General features: G+C 40.5%; 2 protein-coding genes across 2 annotated transcripts in view; both read left to right on the top strand.

The window, feature by feature from the left end:
• The first annotated feature begins 3716 nt into the window (after nt 1-3716).
• Nucleotides 3717-4696, top strand: LOC122713399. The gene is made up of 4 exons (XM_043933817.1): nt 3717-3832; nt 4169-4313; nt 4387-4458; nt 4565-4696. Exons 1-4 carry the CDS (start codon nt 3780-3782, stop codon nt 4694-4696), a joined length of 402 nt encoding a protein of 133 aa, XP_043789752.1. The 5' UTR covers nt 3717-3779.
• A 12427-nt stretch (nt 4697-17123) lies between these two features.
• Nucleotides 17124-18689, top strand: part of LOC122713353 — a 49844-nt gene continuing 48278 nt past the window's right edge. The window contains exon 1 of the mRNA XM_043933714.1: nt 17124-18441. Within this exon, the coding sequence (XP_043789649.1) occupies nt 18316-18441 (126 nt within the window). The 5' untranslated portion in view covers nt 17124-18315. The remainder of the gene's footprint in view (nt 18442-18689) is intronic.

Raw genomic sequence — 18689 nt, 5'->3', positions numbered from 1 at the left:
TTTTTTTTTTTTTTTTTTTTTTTTTTTTTACGCCCCGAAAACGAAACACACATTGCGGCGGAGTCTGGCGAAGTTTTATCACTAGGGAGTGGATGCAGATTCGCGCGGTCGAAATTTTGCTCGCGTCAGAGGCGGAAATTCGTTCCGATGCACGTTATGATTACCGTGTATGACGTGTATATCACGTGTAACACGATTAATCCCGCCTTATTAAATGGCGTAATTAATTAACGGCAGCCGTGTGCACGCGCGTGCAGCAGATATTAATTAAATTAGTTTCTATGTTTTCGTAAGATTATACAGGGTGACCAACTCTGGCGGCCGCGTTCGGTCGTGCCCGTTGCACGAGTTGCATCGGTTAATTACATCTAACCGGATTACGGGATGGATTGTGCGCATTCTACGAATACCGAGAGAGGGGAGGGGGGGGGGGTATTGTGCTTCCGCTAACGAACCGGGACCGCCGAAAAGCTTTTGAAAATTACTCGAATATCTGAGACCGGGCCAAATAATTCCCGATAATTAGATGTCGGTTTGTAATAACTCATTCTTAGAGAAGAGAACTTCGAGGTATTGCCATACCAGTATTTAGTATAGTCAGATTTCGATTAATCGGGGATTGGCAAATGGTGCAATGAGTGCACGAATGAAGGTTTGGATGAAGGATTGGAGAGACCTAATATGGTAAAGAAGATCTTTTCTTTCCCTTTCGTACAATAATATAGCTGATAGAGTTGTAGTTTTATCTCTTTTGGGAGGGAGTAAGAACAAGGGAACCAGAAATATGTATATATATTCTATTTTTTCCCTTCCATCCCTGGCGAGTAGTTGTTGAGAGTAACAATTTTGTTTCGTTGCTACGAATGCTTAATTGCTTAATCGTTCTTCCTCCTTGTCCTCTCACTCGGACAAAATCGCTTTCGCGCAACTGCTGCTATTTATCAACGTCCAACGATCTAACCGCCACTGGATAAATAATTTTTCCAGATTCCTGAGAGTGATTTTCACCCGTTGTTTAGTCTTACTTTCGTTCGATCCTCTCGCAACAGTATATATATAATAATATTATTATATATAATTCGATTAATCATCGAATCATCCTTCTCGAGGCAAATTCGAAAATCGAATTGAAGATAATTCGGAAACGTTTGTGCTATTCTCTTCTTTTCGAGAATAAAGATTATCGTGTTTCGTGAGAAATGGATAAAAACAGAAATGGATTAAAAATGAAATTGGGCGAAATTGACGATTGTCCTCGTTGGAAGACAAACAAGTCAACAGTAAATCGCTTTCTCGATCCATTATTCGATCCTGTCTGCCTGCCTCTTGGACGAATAAATCGATAACGATATATCTCCCGTTCCACGTTGTCCTACAACCGTTCGATATTTGTAATTTAAATATATCGGAGCTTTTCTTCTCTCGGGTGTCTTAGTGATAAATGGCTCTCCCTGTCCCTCCTCCCTAACAGGTAAGTCGTAAACTCGCTCAAGTTTTTCTGATCATCGGGAAAAAATGGGAGGAGGACGGGAGAAGACACGCGAGGAAATAACGTCTCAACATGGCCTGTAATAAAACGAACGGACCGGGTTCACGAAAATGGGGCAATATTTCGCGAGGGAGAGGCGCGCGCTTGTCGAGCCAGCAACACTACGTGTAATTGGTCTTAATCGGTGAGTCAGACGATTATGTCAGCGTCGAGCTACTCTTTTTTCTTTTTTTTTTTCTTTTTTTTTTTTCGTATCGATTAGGTTATTCTTCCATTCCTGACAAGGCCGTGATTAATTGTCCAGAAAATGATTAGTCAGTCAGGATGGTTTTGAATTCTTGAATCTGGACAGCCATGTGCTCCTCCTCGTTTAAAACGTTGACACAATTATTTTGACAATATTCGTTGAAAAGGTTCAAGAGATAGGTTATATTATATCATTCATATGTTGAATTACGTCCAATTTAATTGTTAATTACCTTTATTGATTTGTTTAATAGAAAATAATATTTGCATTGGATGTATAATTTACTATTAATTTCTCCGTATTGGTAATTGTATTTTAATTACAAAAATTAAATTTATTGCTATTGTGTTGCGTGTTCCAGTATGAAATGTTTATCGTTGTTCTTATTTCCATATATATATATATATAAGAAGAAAAATTACGATAAATTATGACAGCAATTAAGTATTTGATTAAAAAATATATGACAGGTATAATGAATATTGAATGAAATACGAGAAGAAGAATAAGAAAAATGAGAAAAGAAAATTTCTATAAGTTTTCATGAGAATTGTTGTTTTAATCCATCGAATGGTTTTTTTTTATTTTAAAATGCATTTCCAATCGCAATATCGCCCGCGGACTTTCTCTTCGTCGATCGATTGTTCTCGAGTCTTTGTAAATTTAAACAGCTCTAAATTCCATTAGAATATACTCTCCGTTTAATAGTTATCGAGCGTGTGAATCGATTTTATTTAACAACCTGTTAATAACAACGATTAAACGATTATTTTTATAAAAATAAAAGTTTCGAATTTCAAACTCGAGTAGATACAATTAGTGACATTTCGAGAACAGTCAACAGTTTTCACTTTTAAACCGTAGAATTCTCACTTTTTTTCTTTTTTCTTTTTTTTTTTTTTTCGTTCTAAAAGAATTTACTACACTTTAATCGTGACAATTTCGCTGAACTTTCGCTCGAATTTCCCCGTTAAGAGAAATACGAAACCGGCGCTAGTCTAACCGATTGCAACGATTCTTTCCTTCTTTCTTCGTTTTCTCTTGATAAGTTCGAAAACCTTGTTCGTCTTAGTCGCGCAAAAGAGCAAGGAAAGTAATTACAGATAGGAAATTGCTCGGAGGAAAATGAGCTTTCCATTGGCTCCCATGATGGATTGACGTTTAAATCAGAAATAATTATTTGTCGTTTAAATGGTGGAATAAATTTGCCGCCCGCCCGCGGAGTGTAATGCCGCGAAATTATTGTTCCTTGAAAACGCGCTTAGGCTCCTTCGCGAATTAATTCATCCCGTTTCCAGAGGTAGAGTGAAGTTTCCTCGTTCATTCATCGATCCAAGTTTTTAACTTTCTCAAAAGAGGTTGAGTCCCGTCGCAAAAGTCTACTAATCAATTAGATTCGAAGTGGCTTTTCCTTACCTAAATCCTATAACCGCTCCTTCTTCCCACGAAGCAATTTCTTTTTATCGAATTATCTTTCGGAGATATAGGTTGAAAGATAAGTCTGTTCGCGGAAAAACTTTCATCGAATCGAAAATTTTTAACGTGTATAATTTGCAAAAAAAAAAAAAAAGAGAGGGAGATGCGTAGAAAATTTCTAACGTAAAAAAAAAAAAAAAAAAAAAAAAAAAGGAAAAAAAGAAAAGAAAAAAGAAACTTAAATATTATCAGGAGGAACAATTAATCATCTCCTATTAGATTAGAATTAAATGGGAGAAAAAAAAATCGGTCGATCGGTCGAATATTATTTAAAACTCGGCGAGAAACGGCGCACTTAGCCGACGAACAAGTGTCGCGTACTCGACACCGATTCGTTTTTTTCTCGCGTTACAACATGACGCATAACTTATCGATAAAAAAAAAACCTGAGACATTCACAAGCTATCGTCGAGGAGAACAATTGCATCGTGTGACCAAACATGTAATTGGTGGTAGGGATTTCTTCGCGCTATAAATGAACAGTATCCAACCCGATTTATTCGTTTGTTTCGCAGCCCTCGACCAAGCTCGTATCGATTTCGACCAACGAAACGTCATCGGACCGCGATGGATCGCTTCCTGCTTTTCGTCCTGTTGTTCACCGTTTTGCCGTTCACAATGTAACGAAACACATTCGTTCTTACGATCCTTCGTTATGCGAAAGTTGAAAAGAGAAAAGTGGTTGCGTGGACGACGAAAAAAATTCGATCGAAACATATTCTTCGTGTTCTTTTAACAATAAATAATAAGAATTCGAAAGTTTTTTTTTTTTTTTTCTTTTTGGTGTTCGAGAAATCACGAAACTTTCGTGAAAAGTGGTTAAGATTGGGGAAAGAAGTATAAGATAGAACGAGAGAAAAAGAATAATGAAAGTTTTTGAGAATAATATCTATAGTTGTAAAATTTTTCGTTATACGATTTAAAAATGGCAATTTGTTAATTTGGAATCTTTGCAGACAAGAAACAGTGGAAGAGGGAGGCTGCAAATGCGCGGTATTTTCCAGGCAAATATCGAAATCAATCATTGAACGTGCCATTCCCTATAACGTCACGTGCGACAGCGAAGGGGAGGAGAAGTGTCAACAATTGTGCGTTGCTTTGGTCGGTAAATAATCACCGCATGTTTCGATAGTAGACTGACAAACGTCAGAAAGATAGGTGTAATTTTGTGCAGGCCGAGAGCGCTAGGGACCAGGCACCGCAAATGATTTGCAAAAAGCTGAATAACAACGTGGAAAATCTTCAAGTAAGTTTCTAAAACTTCTCAACAACGATATTTTACATAATTAGAATATCCTCGATGCGAAAGGTCGATTAAAAAATAATACGAAAATACGAAATATTTTTTTCAGGTCGCCGTATACGCGAAAGTGTGCGAAGCGACCAGCTGGAAATTCACAGGTTTGAAAGCAGCGGATCCAATTTGCTGCCACGAGGGGAAAAGCATAGCTTGTGACGAGCCACTCCCGATGATCGAAAACTAAATGAACTCATTCTCAATTATTCCGTAACCCATTGATTAGTCCATTGTGAAATTTTACATTAACCAACATTTGCAAAACGTTTATTACTTTATCGCTGGTTAATGAACCCGCCTGTTGTTCGAATACCCGTTATAAATGTTTAATCATTATCGATCCAATTATGAAAATAAATACGTAATCCGGTTTAATCGAGTCGAAAAAAAAAAAATTCAATTTCGCCCGCTTCAAACACTTTTCGCCACCTAGATCTCGGATTCCAAAGATTTTTCCCGCTTCCTTGCCGCGTTTCATTTCAATATGGATCGAATGTCAAAGATTCCTCCAGGAACAAAAGCATCGGTTTAAAAGCATCAAATCCCACAATCCCCTTTTCGCGCCAATCTTTAAAGATCTTTCGAAACGATCGATACTCGTAAACGATAACGCGATCCATCTTTCGAGATAGAAGTAGCCGAGTAGAAAACCACGTTTCCACCAGATATCTTCTATTTCGTGGATAGATGTTCCAACAATCTCTTCTGCCCTCGACTAGATCGAATAGAGAGGTTTGTTATCGCTCCTGTCTCGCTTCCTCCCACTCGAAGAATCGCGCCTTCCAAGAAACTCTCTGTACCTTGCCATTTCTGCAAGACCATTGTGTGCCCACGGTTTTGTCGTCTTCCACTCCTCCTCCTCCTCCTCCTCCTCCTCCTCCTCCTCCTCTTCTCGATTTAATGACCGCGCCATTTTCGCTCGGTGGTTCCCTATCGGTTTCACGAATTCTCTCGATGAATTCCTCTTGCTCGTGTCTGAAACAATTTTCTTCTTCCAAATTAATTCGTTCGACGAACGAACAACACGTTTGTTTATTCCCCCCTCCCTCGTTTAATCGAAAGAGTTATTGTTGCAGCCAGGAACGTACACACGAATACCAAACGAGAATCGTGTTTTGCGTCTACACGCGTTGATTCGTCACACCGACCGACTTCCTCCTTGGGGACAAAAGGATCGAGAACGAGGACGAACGACTATTTTTCGCTGCTTACTTAGTTTCCACGTACAACATCGCGTGGAGCTTTACACGCTGACTTTGACTACTAGCAAGTGGTTCGTCCAAGAAACGATGATCGGTATATGTTCGAGCGCGTTGAATTGTCGATATGATTCCAAGCATATGTATATATCGTCGTAATTTGTAGCAAAGATTTTTTTTAATCTAATTTTGGAAAAGACCGCGTTGATTAACGTTATGGTGAATTATAAAGCAACTGTCTGTCTCGTTATTCTCTCGAAACATTGCTCGATATTCTATTAATCGATTGTCAGGTAATTTCCAGTCATCAAACATCCTTAATCATACGATCGGTTATATAGCACCGGTAAATCCATTCGTGATAATTTGCGTTTCATATCGCAGTATATTTCTTCGCATCCTATCCACCACGCCCGTGTCGTTCTAGCACAATTAAACGAAACGGAAATTAAGGTAACTAACCGTGAGTTTCCGGTCCTATCTTATCGTCCAACTTTCCTGAATATGCGCGTATGTTACATTCGCATTACTATGCGTTATTTCGAATCGTATTGGATTTAGAGTCATATTTTTTTTTTTTTCACAAGGAACGATTATTTAAATCGGTGAAAATGATTAAAGAAAAAAAAAAAAGGTTTTTTTTTGTATCTTGTCTTTTGTAAAAATGATACAATAATATACCGCTACTACTGGTTTTCGAAACCAGTTTTTATTTTTGCAAAAAGTCGGCAGGAGTTTCGTATATTTTCGCCCGAATTTATCCCGTTAAAATACGAAAAGTTTCTCCTCATCGGATAATACGTTCGATAGTGATATATCAACGTGTCGCAGTTATGCATGTTTCCCTTTGAAATGAAATCGTAAAAATTTTGATATACGATTTAAATAAAAAAAAAAAAAAAAAAAAAAAAAATAACATGGCAAAGAAGAGGCAAAATTTCGAGATATCTCGAGAATTTAAAGGAGAACCACCGGAAAAAATTACACATGAAAAGATATATAATAAATCTTTCTGAAAATAAATTTCCATCCAAAAAATATTAATCCTTCCCTATTAATCCTTACTTTCGATTCTATTTCAAACGTGTCACACATATCCAGCCACACCCAGACCACAGATAATTTCGACATATTGTACCCGCATAAACATCTGCAGACGAATGATTGCGTATAATGATTGACCTTCAACCCTCCAACTATTGACTGCTTCATGGCACATTGTCCATGATCGGATCGTTTAACTTATTTATCTCATGAAAAAAAAAAAAAAATAACCAGTGTTAAAAGGAACCAGCGTTGAAGAAGAAATTTGCTCCGCCCTTCTTATACGATAAATCTCAATCAAAGCGAGGATGAACTAGCGGTAGCTTATAATATGCGTCGCGCAATCGAATCTCGAGGGATAATACCGGCACATTTCCGATGAGTGAGCTACATTTGCGTAAATAATTCTACAGCGATAGGATCATCGATGCACGGGGATTACGATGCGCATACAACGTTAGTTTGTTAGTAGGGATATTAGTTTCCAGATGTTCCGCGTGTGCAAATGAGGACAAAGGGAGCGAGACGATAGAGACTTGCGGAGGATACGTGTCCCGCCGATCCAATTATCTCGAATAGCAAAGCGGAGGAGGAGGATCACCCGCCTGCATATTTTCATCTAGATATAATTTCTTTTTCCCGCCATTTTTAAACATCCTTACTCGCCGAGGAAGTTATCGAGGAGGAGTTTCAAAAGTTCCAATTTCGATCCAATTTGCTCCAGTTTCGCATCCCGAATCGTATTGTCGTTGCCATTAACCACCGAACGACAGTAATTTATCTCTATTAGCTGCGTGTCAGGCTGTGATTAAGGTATCGACGATCTCGATACACTGCGATGATTAAACGAGATAATAATATCTCGGCCGCGAAGAATTTTATTTAGGAGAATGAAATGTGGCGATATATACACGTGTATATCGATGTTTCTCCTCTCAATTTGTAAAGTTTCACAATTATCCATTTATTCCCCCCTTTCCTCCTTTTCCGTGAATTTAATTTTAGGCAACGCCTCTCCATTCCATATTCCCGTACACTGTTTGCTCCTTTCTTCTATCCTCCCCTCCCCCTCCCCGTATTTCGATCTCTTTTTCCGTTCAAAGGCATTCATTATGTCCACCTCTGCCGGTGACTTGGAATTAATGGAGCGACGCTGCTTCAAACGATGACGTCGGAGCCAGTCCACGGACAAATTACCTTTCGGGGGGAAAATTTTTCGATCCCTCCCCGAAAGCATTTGCGAAAAAAGGAAAAAAAAAAAAGAAAAAAAAAGAAAAAAAAGAAAGGCTCACGCGTATCTTTTCATAAAGATGTTTCGATCGTTCATTCGTCCGTTGACGAATTACGCACGCGTCATCAGCTAATTGCTAATCACGATACCGCTAATGCACGTGCCTCACCTTCCCCGTAACAGGGAACCACGCCGCCACCAACTACACGAGGCACGAGCAGCGCAAACATTACCTTAGAGCCCTTAAACCGGGCTTAATCCTCTGCATGCCTTTCACGCCTCCTTAATGTCGCTTCACCTCGCACGCCACGCTTGTTGCCCCATATGTGGACGCTCTCCACGCTCTCCCCGTGTTCAATTATGACATCCCGGATATAATCGCTATCCCCGACCTTCGAGGGAGGGAGGGGCAAAATCTCGTTACACGATAAATATTTCGCGTTGTAATAATCTTCGATTAGGACGGGTTCGATTAAAACGGGTGCGTTGATAAGTGGCAGGTCGATAAGTCGTTTCCAAGTTTCTTCTTATCGTACGAGTTGATGCGATCACGGCTGGTATTATGGTGGAAAAAGTGGAAGGAAATCCTTCGAACGATCGTTGAAAACTTTTCGCGTAATGGAAGAAAAAAAAAGAAAGAAACAATGAACGTGTTCTTTGCGCTTGGAAAATACGAAAATACCAATTTGTTCGTCAAAGTAAACGTGCGATTACGATATAATAGATCGGAAATTATTCGCTGCAAGAGTTAACCTCTTAACACCTCTTTCAACTTTTCAAATAAGTTGACAAGCGTTAACGGCGTTCGAAATGCACGCTCGACGAGTGCGTTTTATACTCTCGTTTTAACGATCCTTAGGCACAACGAAAATTGTACAATCACAATATTTTTCCGCCCGTCAACCGAGCGGCGGAACGACGTCGCGTCAGATGTATTCGGTCGTAATTATCTACGCTCGAACCACTCTCCCCTCTCTCCTCCTTCTCCCCCTCCTTCTCCCCTCCCGATCGTTAAGCCACACGCACGCTGTCGCAATACATCCGCATTCACGTGACGTGCAAACATCAGGTTAGTCGCCTTAAGCTTGCACCAGCCTGCTATAAGCTTCCCGCGTCTCCTCGATGTCGCTACAGATCATACGTTACATGTTATTTCGGCCGGAAACCGAAGCGTACGAAACTCTCTACTCCGCACGATCCACGTACGATTCCTGGCAGCGCACGATCGTGTTTGACGCAATCACAAAGATGTACTTATACACGTGCGTTTACGCATCCATTAATCTTACGTATTCGGCATTCCTGCTTTGCCGGTCGTGGATTAATAGCAGCGATTATTACTTGCTCCCACTGATTGCTCTTCGTTTGATGTTCCAATGTTGAATTGCATTCAAGCTATACAAGGTGCTGCTGCTTTTCGTGGAAAAAGAAAAAAAAAAAAGAAGAAAGAAACAAAGAGACGTTAAACGAATAATCCGAAAATTATTCTCTATCATTTTTCCTATCACGTTACATCACGATTAATCGGCAATCTTTTAAATATCGAGATTTATTTATCTCGAGGGAGAGCATCTTATCCACTTCTTTTACGAAGTTGGATTATCGAAGAAAAAATCTTGGCTACGAATTGGAAGAATTCGGGAGGGGAAGGTAAAGGGAAAAAGGTCGAAGAATCGCGTGATAATAATCGGTTAAATAGTTAGGTGGGTGGATCGGAAGCGGAAGACCGCGGTTCGACACCGGCGGAAACTTGGTGGCCTATTAACTTATTGCGTCTTCTAAGTTCCCGCTAAACTGATATTAATTACTGTACTCTCCGGAGCTCTAACTTTGGCTTGTTGTCGCGTCAACTTCCCTTCTCCTTTGACCTACTTTCAAATTTCTCCCTCTTCCTCTTTTTTTTCCTCTCTTTTCCTCTCATCCAACTTCTCGCACCCTTTTCAAACGATCCCTCCTTAAAAGACGCTTTTAAGGATCGTTCAAGATTCGTTCGTGGAGCTGTAAGGATGAAGGGATGAAATTTAGAAAGGAATAGGGGGAGGGGAGAGGAGAAGATGAAAATGTCAAACGATGGAAAATGACCCGATTAATTCGATATCCTTGCGCGACAAATTGTCCTCGCTGGTATCGCGTTGACACCAGTTTTCAAGGTAACCTACACCTACCACAGGTCGAATTACACGTATATAATGGGTATATATATATATATATATATATATATATATATATAGGGATAAAGAAAAGCGGAGGGGGAGTTTCTGCGAAACCGCAAAACCAATAGTGTTGCGCAAGCATCTTTCACCGAGAAAATATTTCCCACTAGACGCTCCTACAAGAGTCTTATATACGATCTGGGACCGGATACGAGTAAACACGATTCTTGTTCCCCGACCGTGTCCCTCGAGATGAACGAAAATACGGTGGATTTTTAACCGCAAACAACCCGTTGAAACTTGTCGTGAGCAACTGATTTCGCGTCTTATCGACTGACTCGAGGATTAACGGTGTGTAGCGCTTTTCGTATTTGATTACATTCACGTGCATGGTAATCTTTCAGGATTTAGATAAAAAAAAAAAAAAAAGAATCTTTCAACGATCAGCGACATACACGGAGGCAGAAGACACGTTATATTTAGAAGAGGGGAGGTGAAAAAAAAAAAAAGAAAAAAGTTTGTCGACACAAATAATACGATGATAAATATTAGACGAATTTCAATCAAAAAGATTTCGACGTTAATTCGAAATGCGTCGGTCCCATCGAGATAATAAATTCGTTTCCCCGACTCGGGGATCCGTGCAATTTTCCTTCCTTCGTCCGAAATACACTATCCGTGTCGGCGAATGTAACGGGGAAAATAAACGTTCGATGTGATTTTCACTGCACGATTGATCCGTGATTCCATTGATTCCGGCACTGAATGCGCAACACATTGAAATAACATCCATTCTCGATTCGACTGGACAGTATTATAAACCTTCCGTCTGAAAATCGTTAATTGTTTCTTGTTGGACAAAGGATTAAAACGAAATAGCAGGGGAAAATAGAATTGTACGTGCAAAAGGAAAATTGAAAATATTTGCAAATTTTCGCATAGAGAGAGAGAGAGAGAGAGAGATGTAAAAAGCAAAAGTGTATTTGCCAGGGATTAAAATTTCCAACAGGAGTTATGTTACAACTTACTAATTGAATTTCACGATAATGTCTCTATCGTCTATTTTATATACGTATTACATTATATTATAAACGATAAATTTTGCATGTATCATCATTATATTAATTCTATAATTTTTCATAGATTATTTCACCGTCACATTTATTCGAGGATATATAAGTAAATAATAATTGAAATCATCGTCGAATCAATTAATATCTAATTTGAATTTTACATCACGACGCTCGGCCGTTTTATTCCACGCCCGTGTAAATTCGTCGTCTCGTTGAGATTTTAATGGTCCTTTAGAAAATATAAATTAAACTCCTCCTAAAGCGGCATAAATCCCATTCCCGCTCTCTAAACGGGGGATCATTTGTTACACTCCACCGCGATAATACGTCGATATTATTAAATTCAATTAATCGAATAATTAATTCGCTAATTACTTAATGTCAGACATTAACACACAGCAATTTACAACGCGTAATTCGGTTTCGTTAATAACGTTACCCGGGACGCATCGCTCGGGAAATATCGTTGGACAAATTCATCGATCTGCTTATTGGAAACAAGCAGGTCTCGTTGAATTATGAATTTCCATCCCGTTACTTTAGGGAGCGAGAATTCAATGGACGATAAAAATACACGAGTCATACAACAACAAGTATTTATGTCGTTGAACGTCGACCACCTTCTTTTGCCCGAATTTAATAAGTATTATACGCGTGTTATTTTTATCCTTTTTCAAGCGGCTGACTACTTACCGACTCGTACCACTCGCTGGTTTAGAGACAAGGCACGTCTCGACGATTATCTACGACTTTCTCCCGCCCTCCTATTTCCGAGGGCGGAATAATTATTATTCTTTCGCATGTTCCACCCTCGACCCTTTGCTTTTTACTTGTTCCACGAACGGAGAAGGGATCTTTTCCAACGAAATTCACGGCGCAAAGAAAATCGCCTTAACAATGCCCCCTCTTTCCCGCAACTTGCGTTTCTATCTCGCTAATTACGAGAGAATTGTATTCCTCTTTTGAATTTGGAATTTGAGGCTCGCGTAAAATACGTGCTGTAATTTTCCTTCTCGCGAAGAAACGAAAGAACGCGTCGCCGTTCGAGGGGCAAAATGTAAAATGTAAATATCCGTGTTAAATGCGATCGAAAATAGGAATCGAGCGCGGAAGGGGAAGGGTGTATTATCGGTGAAACAGTTGAATAAAAAGGGATTAAATAATTGCTGGAAAATTTTCATTTTTATAAACGAAACGAAATTATACACGGGTTAATTTTTCTTTGTAAATTCTTTTATAGAGTAATTGGTTTCAATTGGTCCCTTGTGGCGCGCAAAAACTTTTTAAACCTTTTGAAAATCTTTTTAAAATGATTTGTAAGGGCAATTATTAGATTCATTAGAAACGGGGGACAAACGAAACGTGGTTCGATTCTTTCCTCGAATAAACTCTTCCGTTCCAAACGATTTTGTTTTCCTTTCCGTTTGTATCGCTCTTTTGATGCCTGGAATATTCATTATTCCACTTTTGTACTTTCAAACTTCGCCCCTATCTCCTTTTTTATTTCCGTTTCTATTCAAAGATCAAATTTTTTTTTATCGTAGTTTATTCAAATATATTTAAACAACGTAGCCAATTTTATCTTTATCTTTAAATTGTGGCTAATAAAAAAAAAAAAAAAAAAGAGGACTACAAAATAACAATTGCGAAACTTTCGTAGTAAGATAAAGATGGAAGAGACAATAAGAAGAGGAAAAATAAGACGGAAAGGGAAAGAAGTTGAAGAAGAGAAAAGAGAAAGGGTCTCGAGATTTAACGGTTATCGTTATGCAAATTCGTGTAATCGTTGAGGGAATGGGAAAGATTAAGACACCTACCTCTATTCGTTATGAGACTCGTTATGAGATACGTAAGAGTGGGTCGCAATTTTGCTTATCGAATCATTTTTTACATTCATACGAATTGTGGTTGTGAATATATATATATATATATATACTGAAATGTGGAATATTTGAGGCATGAACATCGCTGCTAAATTCAGGGAAGAAAATAAATACAAAGACTCGTAATAACGAGTACGTGGTACGTGGCGAGTTGATGGGGAGGGAAGAGAGAGAAAAAAAAAAGTAAAAAAAAAACGCAATTGCGCGACGAGGGAAACGAGAAATGATAAATAATTCGATGGATTCGGACAAATCGGAAAAACTGGGGCAGAAATGGCGGTGAATTTTAATAAAAATCGACAGATTTTTTTTTTTTTTTTTTTTCAAGATTTCAAAGTTGGACCTGGTAGTCCCTCCTTGCGTGTCCGGCGTTATAATGATTGACGTGCCCGAACGTTTCGCGGAAACCGCCGTTCGTTAAAAAAAAAAAAAGGAGGGAAAAGCATATTTCAGGCGCGCACCAACGATTCACAGAGTACACGAGTCGGGCAAACGAGAATTAATCAGCATTTTCTCCGGCGTGGCCACCGTTTTGAAATGAAATTTCACCGAATCGAACGTAACTCCGATAAATAAATGTTTGTAATAAATTAAGGGGAATAAATTCGCGTTTCGAGGAGGGGAGAAATGGTTTCATCGCTAAATAAACCGAGATGGTAATCGTCCTCCGCCGCGGTCCCGCATTTAAATTCCCAATTAGAGAGCCGGTATCGGGCGGCGTCCAGGATACGGCGTTCGGATATTTTTCAATGGTGGTGGATCGGTCTTGAGAGCGGTAATCGCAACGATCTTCCCGTCATGTAAATCTCTTGGAAACCTTTCCCAGGCCCACTCCACTTTTTTTTCCAACTCTCTTTCCGCCGTTTCTCCTCTCCCCTTCTCTCTGTCGTCTCTCCTTTTTTCCCTTTTCTCTCTCTCTTTCTCCTCTCCTCTCCTTTTTGTTTTAAACTGAGCCACGTAATGGCGGTACAGTCGGTATATCCCCGCCGCGTCGTAATTAATCCTCCTCGCTAGGAGCGTGCAAAAGCGGAAACTCTGGAACCGTATCGTTCCCTTTACCTTTATCGTCGATGTCTCTTCTTTACTCGTTACTCGATCGGCGTTGAAACACGAACGAAACACGTTTAAATCACTCTTTCTCCCCCCCTTCCCCCTATCGACGTATATTTTAATTATCTGTAACGCGAAGGCGGTTAACAAAGGCGGTTTATTTAAAATACAGCTCTAGGGAAGAGTGAGAGAAGAGAGCGTTGTTATTGATTATTGCGAGGGAGGAAAAGTGTGAAATAATCCATCGGATCAATCACCTCCATCTCCCCTTCCTTCCTTCCTTCCTTCCTTCCTTCTCGCGGTCTTGTCTTAAAAAGTTTTAATCCGTCATTTCTTCTCAACAACGTTCGCTCCGTTTCGAGCGGGATCGAATAACTCGGCGGAATTGGAGTCGATAGAAACCGTTATTGCGATACAGTCGGACAGTTATCGTGTCCGCTTCTTTTCGCCTCTCTGCTCGATAACGCGCGTAAAAAACACTTGCCGGGGAAACACCGGCTGCGTAAACTCTAACAATTTGTGGCCCCGGCACAAATTTAACGGAATTTATCGAACTTCACTCGCCCACGATAATTATAATGGACCCCAACGAAGAGAGAGAGAGAGAGAGAGAGAGAGAGAGAGAAAAGAAAAAAAAAGCGTTCAGGAAAATTAAATTCCGGCCTACCATCCGCCATCAATTTGATCTCTGGCAAGCCAGATATACCGATACATGTACATATATGTACACGTATATAGATACACCGATTCTTGCTTAATCGTTTCATTCGGCCAGATATCGTAGCGTAATTTAATTTACACGAATCTAAACGGTTGTTGTTTTCAAGAGTAAATTAATCAGGAAGCTGGAATTACATGGATGATGTGTTACAACACCGTTAAAGTATTTTTTAGTTGGAAATTCTTCCAGCGAGATAGAGGAAACGAATCGTACCTTGATGATATTATATTTTATATATTGTAATGTAATTGTAAGTAATGATTTTTTTACGCGATCTAATAATGTCTGATTCCAGATCCTATAGATTGATTTAAGAAGAAAAAAAAAAAAAAAAAAGATAAATTCGTGCCAGAAGATTTATAGCTATCGTGAATTGAATCGTGTTCGAAGAATTTTCTAGAAAATAATTTGGCCAAATTGCCAGATCTCCATTTGCCGATTGATCGTTCTAACAATTTTCTTTTATCCCAGTTCGGTGGATATATATATCCCTGTTCGTCGTTGTGATTCGTTTCGTCGTCGATAAAATGTGTGGCAGAGTGCGTCAGCCAAGGTTTATCAGCCCGCAGGTCGAATCATCAGGCAGATTGAATGAACGAATTAAGTTTTCATTGGTCGATGCGTTGCACAAGCTACGTTTTCGTTGTCCCCCCTCTTTTGTTCCAGCTACTCCAGTTTCTGTCTACCGTCTCGTTTTCCATCGCTTTCATATGCTTTTGTACGTATATTCGAATCTCGCATTATTATTTCGATCCCACGATTCAACGTTGACACGAAATTCTCACGTGTACGATTTATATAAAAATAATTCGAAAAAATTCAGACTTGGGGACTGTATCTCAAAATACAATTTTTTGAAATTCTTGCGATGAAAATGAAAAGGATCAATGGAAAATGAAGAATTTTATAAAAATGTCGGACAGATATTCGGTCTAGATCGAGTTTCGAGTGTTTGAAAATTTTTGCGAATAATGGCAATTGATCGATCGAGATAAATGAAAAATGAAGAATCGAGAAACGCTCTTTCGTAATTATACTCGAATCTAATTTCGAGAGATTTCTAATTGGGACAGTCGATCCATGATTCCATGATCGGAACATCGCAAGTATAGGATTGCGAAATTAGTGTCCATTTTACTTATGGCTGTCATCATTTAAATTTGATAATTTGTTTACGTTTAATCCACGATTCTTTGCTGAAATTTTCTTTCATTTTCTGGGAAGAAAAAATGAACTCATATTTTCGAAAAGTCGTTTAGTAAATGACATCGCATACTTATTTATTTTGAAAATAGTACAAGTCCACTTACTCTAATTAAATTATGCCATTAAATTAAGCAAAGGGGGAAAAATTATAAAAAATTATCAAAAACGAAGAAGCCTAACTTGTTTGGCGCATACGATATGAAATGTCGTTTCTTCGAATAAAATTTTATTATCTCGGATATATACCAAAAAATATCGCGTATTTAATTAACACAATTTAATACGATACAATAACTTTATCGCACATATAAAACGTCACATATTTATAAGATAGATTTTCGTTTTTAGAATTTAATAAACGACGCGTTTAAAAGCGGCAAAAGTCGCATCCGTGTTCTCTTTTCGTATCTGAAAGTACAAAGGAACCTCTATCCGCGAAAAAAGAAAGTCTATATAAATACTTTATCGAAAAAGTCGGACAGAAAGTTACTGTTCATCGTTTCAACGGGGACAGTCACAATTTCATATATATATGTATATATATCTGCTCCTCTTCCCCCTTCCTCCTCAACTCGTGTCACTCCATCTCCAAAAATACACAAGAAATGGAAACCCCTTGCTGAGTAAACTCGGTAAACATCGATTCCTCGACTAACCTTGGACCGGGTCCCCCAACTTCCGGTCCGCGAAAGTGGACCGGCGCTTTTATCCTGCGTCCGTTCCTTTTTCTTTTCCGCAAAAAACGGAAACAATCGGTTCCGCGTCCCGGGACACGAGAGAGGCGAACCACGTTTCTCTCCACGAAAAATTGATTCCCTTTTGCCGGTTGTAAAAAAGGAACGACCCCTCTCCCTTCCCCTCCCTTCCCCTCGATCGCCGCCAATAAAATAATCCACCGATCCTCTCGCGTCCATTCTTATTTTCCCGCTCCCCTCTCCGCGCTCGAAGAAGGCGTCGCGACGATCGGACGGGCGGACGGACGCGGCGAGGACCAAGCGAGCAGCAACCAGACTGGGAACGCCAGAGTGCCCTACGACTGCGCCGCGTGCACATCCCTGCCTCCTCTCTCGATCGCTCACCGGGACCACTTAGATAGATCATCGGTTTTCCAACCAAGTGTATCGCGATCCAACGCGCCGATAAATCACAGTTGCAGTTCTTCTTCTTCTTCTTCTTCTTCTTCTTCCCAGTGTTTTCAAGTGCGTTCTCGTGCGTTCCCGAACGCGTTCTTGTCGCTCTCCTCTCCTCCATCCTGCTGGATCTTTCGAATTTTTGGATCCAGAGTGAGAGAGAGAGAGAGAGAGAGAGAGAGGGAGAGTTTGGATGTCACGGAAGAAAAGATCGTCCACGATCCTGCTTCTCCTCCCATCGGATAACTTTCGTGATTCTATCGTGATCGTCTACCGGAGGAATTCGTAAGAGGAATCCCCGCGCTCGTAAAATGCGCGCACCCTGACGAGCTACCGATAAGTGACACCGAGTTCATCGAGGGCCTGTATCGACCGTTCCTTCCATCGAGCACCATCGAGCTTACGATGCCCGCTCGACCAAAGGGTTGAGGATAACATAAGATAAAAAGGAATCGTGCGCGGGAAGAAAGAGTTTTCGCGAAGATCGCCGAAGAGAGAGAGAGAGAGAAAGAGAGAGAGGAGCGGATCGAAAGCGATGCGTTGAGCCATCGATCACGGAGCGGCGCGGGGATGAGCGAGGCGTTCAATTAAATCGTTCCAGAAGCGCGAGCGACCGAGCGAGAGAGAAGGAGAGAGAGAGAGAGAGAGAGAGAGAGAAGGAAGAAACGGGGGGAGTTGCGTGACTCGGTTGGAAAATATTAGTCGTGGAGACGCGGCTTACGATGTCGCCTCTCGTTTTCGTTTTCGCCATACCGAATCACCGGTCGCGCTGAATCACAAAACGATTGTTGTTCCTCCTCCGCTCCGAAGAAATTCAACCGGACACAACACAATTCCTTCCTTCGAGACCCGCTTCTCCCCTTTCGTTTCGAGGCTCGAGATCCTCGAGGAAAGATCCGAGAAGGAGGAGGAGGAGCAGGAGGAGGAGGAGGAGGAGGAGGCGAGCGGGCAGCAAAAAGAAAGAAAAAAAAAAAAAACGATCGACGATCGCTCGATCAACGCGTCCATGTTCTAGCCTGGAGCGTCCCCGCCGATTGATTTGGCGCGCGCGTGACGGGAAAGAGGAACACGGGACTTTGGAGGTATTCCAAACGACGGATATACACATCGCGGACGATGAAGTGGTGCTTAGTGATGCTGATTCTGGCCGGTGTCACGAGGGCCGACAATTCGGTCGACGCGGACTATTCGATCCTCAAGTGTCCGGACCTGAATTCCCAAGAGGAGATCGATTTGAACGAGGTAAGTCCCTCTCTCTCTCTCTCTCTCTCTCTCTCTCTCTCTCTCTCTCTGCCCATATTTGCTCCCTTCTTCCCACGATTACGTAATCGCGGATTCCTGCGGTCCATCCGCTCGATCGACGCGTCCAATCGTGAAAATACTGCAATTGGGATGAATCCGTTCTCCGTCTTCCCAGAGATATTTCTTCGCTAAGGGGGAGGAATCATCCCTCGCGCGATGACTCGATGCGCCGCCTCCTTTTTTCTTTT

The sequence above is a fragment of the Apis laboriosa genome, unplaced genomic scaffold (assembly GCF_014066325.1).
Source record: "Apis laboriosa isolate Shangri-la unplaced genomic scaffold, ASM1406632v1 scaffold23_cov150, whole genome shotgun sequence".
Lineage (NCBI taxonomy): Eukaryota > Metazoa > Arthropoda > Insecta > Hymenoptera > Apidae > Apis > Apis laboriosa.
Note: the sequence above shows the minus strand (reverse complement) of the source record. Positions and strands in the feature narration are given on the sequence as shown.

Excerpts from the sequence above, each read along its gene's own strand:
- LOC122713399 (XM_043933817.1), top strand. The coding sequence starts at position 3,780 with ATGGATCGCTTCCTGCTTTTCGTCCTGTTGTTCACCGTTTTGCCGTTC. Across the intron at positions 4,314-4,386 it reads AACAATTGTGCGTTGCTTTG|GCCGAGAGCGCTAGGGACCA; the intron begins GTCGGTAAATAA and ends AATTTTGTGCAG. Across the intron at positions 4,459-4,564 it reads ACAACGTGGAAAATCTTCAA|GTCGCCGTATACGCGAAAGT; the intron begins GTAAGTTTCTAA and ends TATTTTTTTCAG.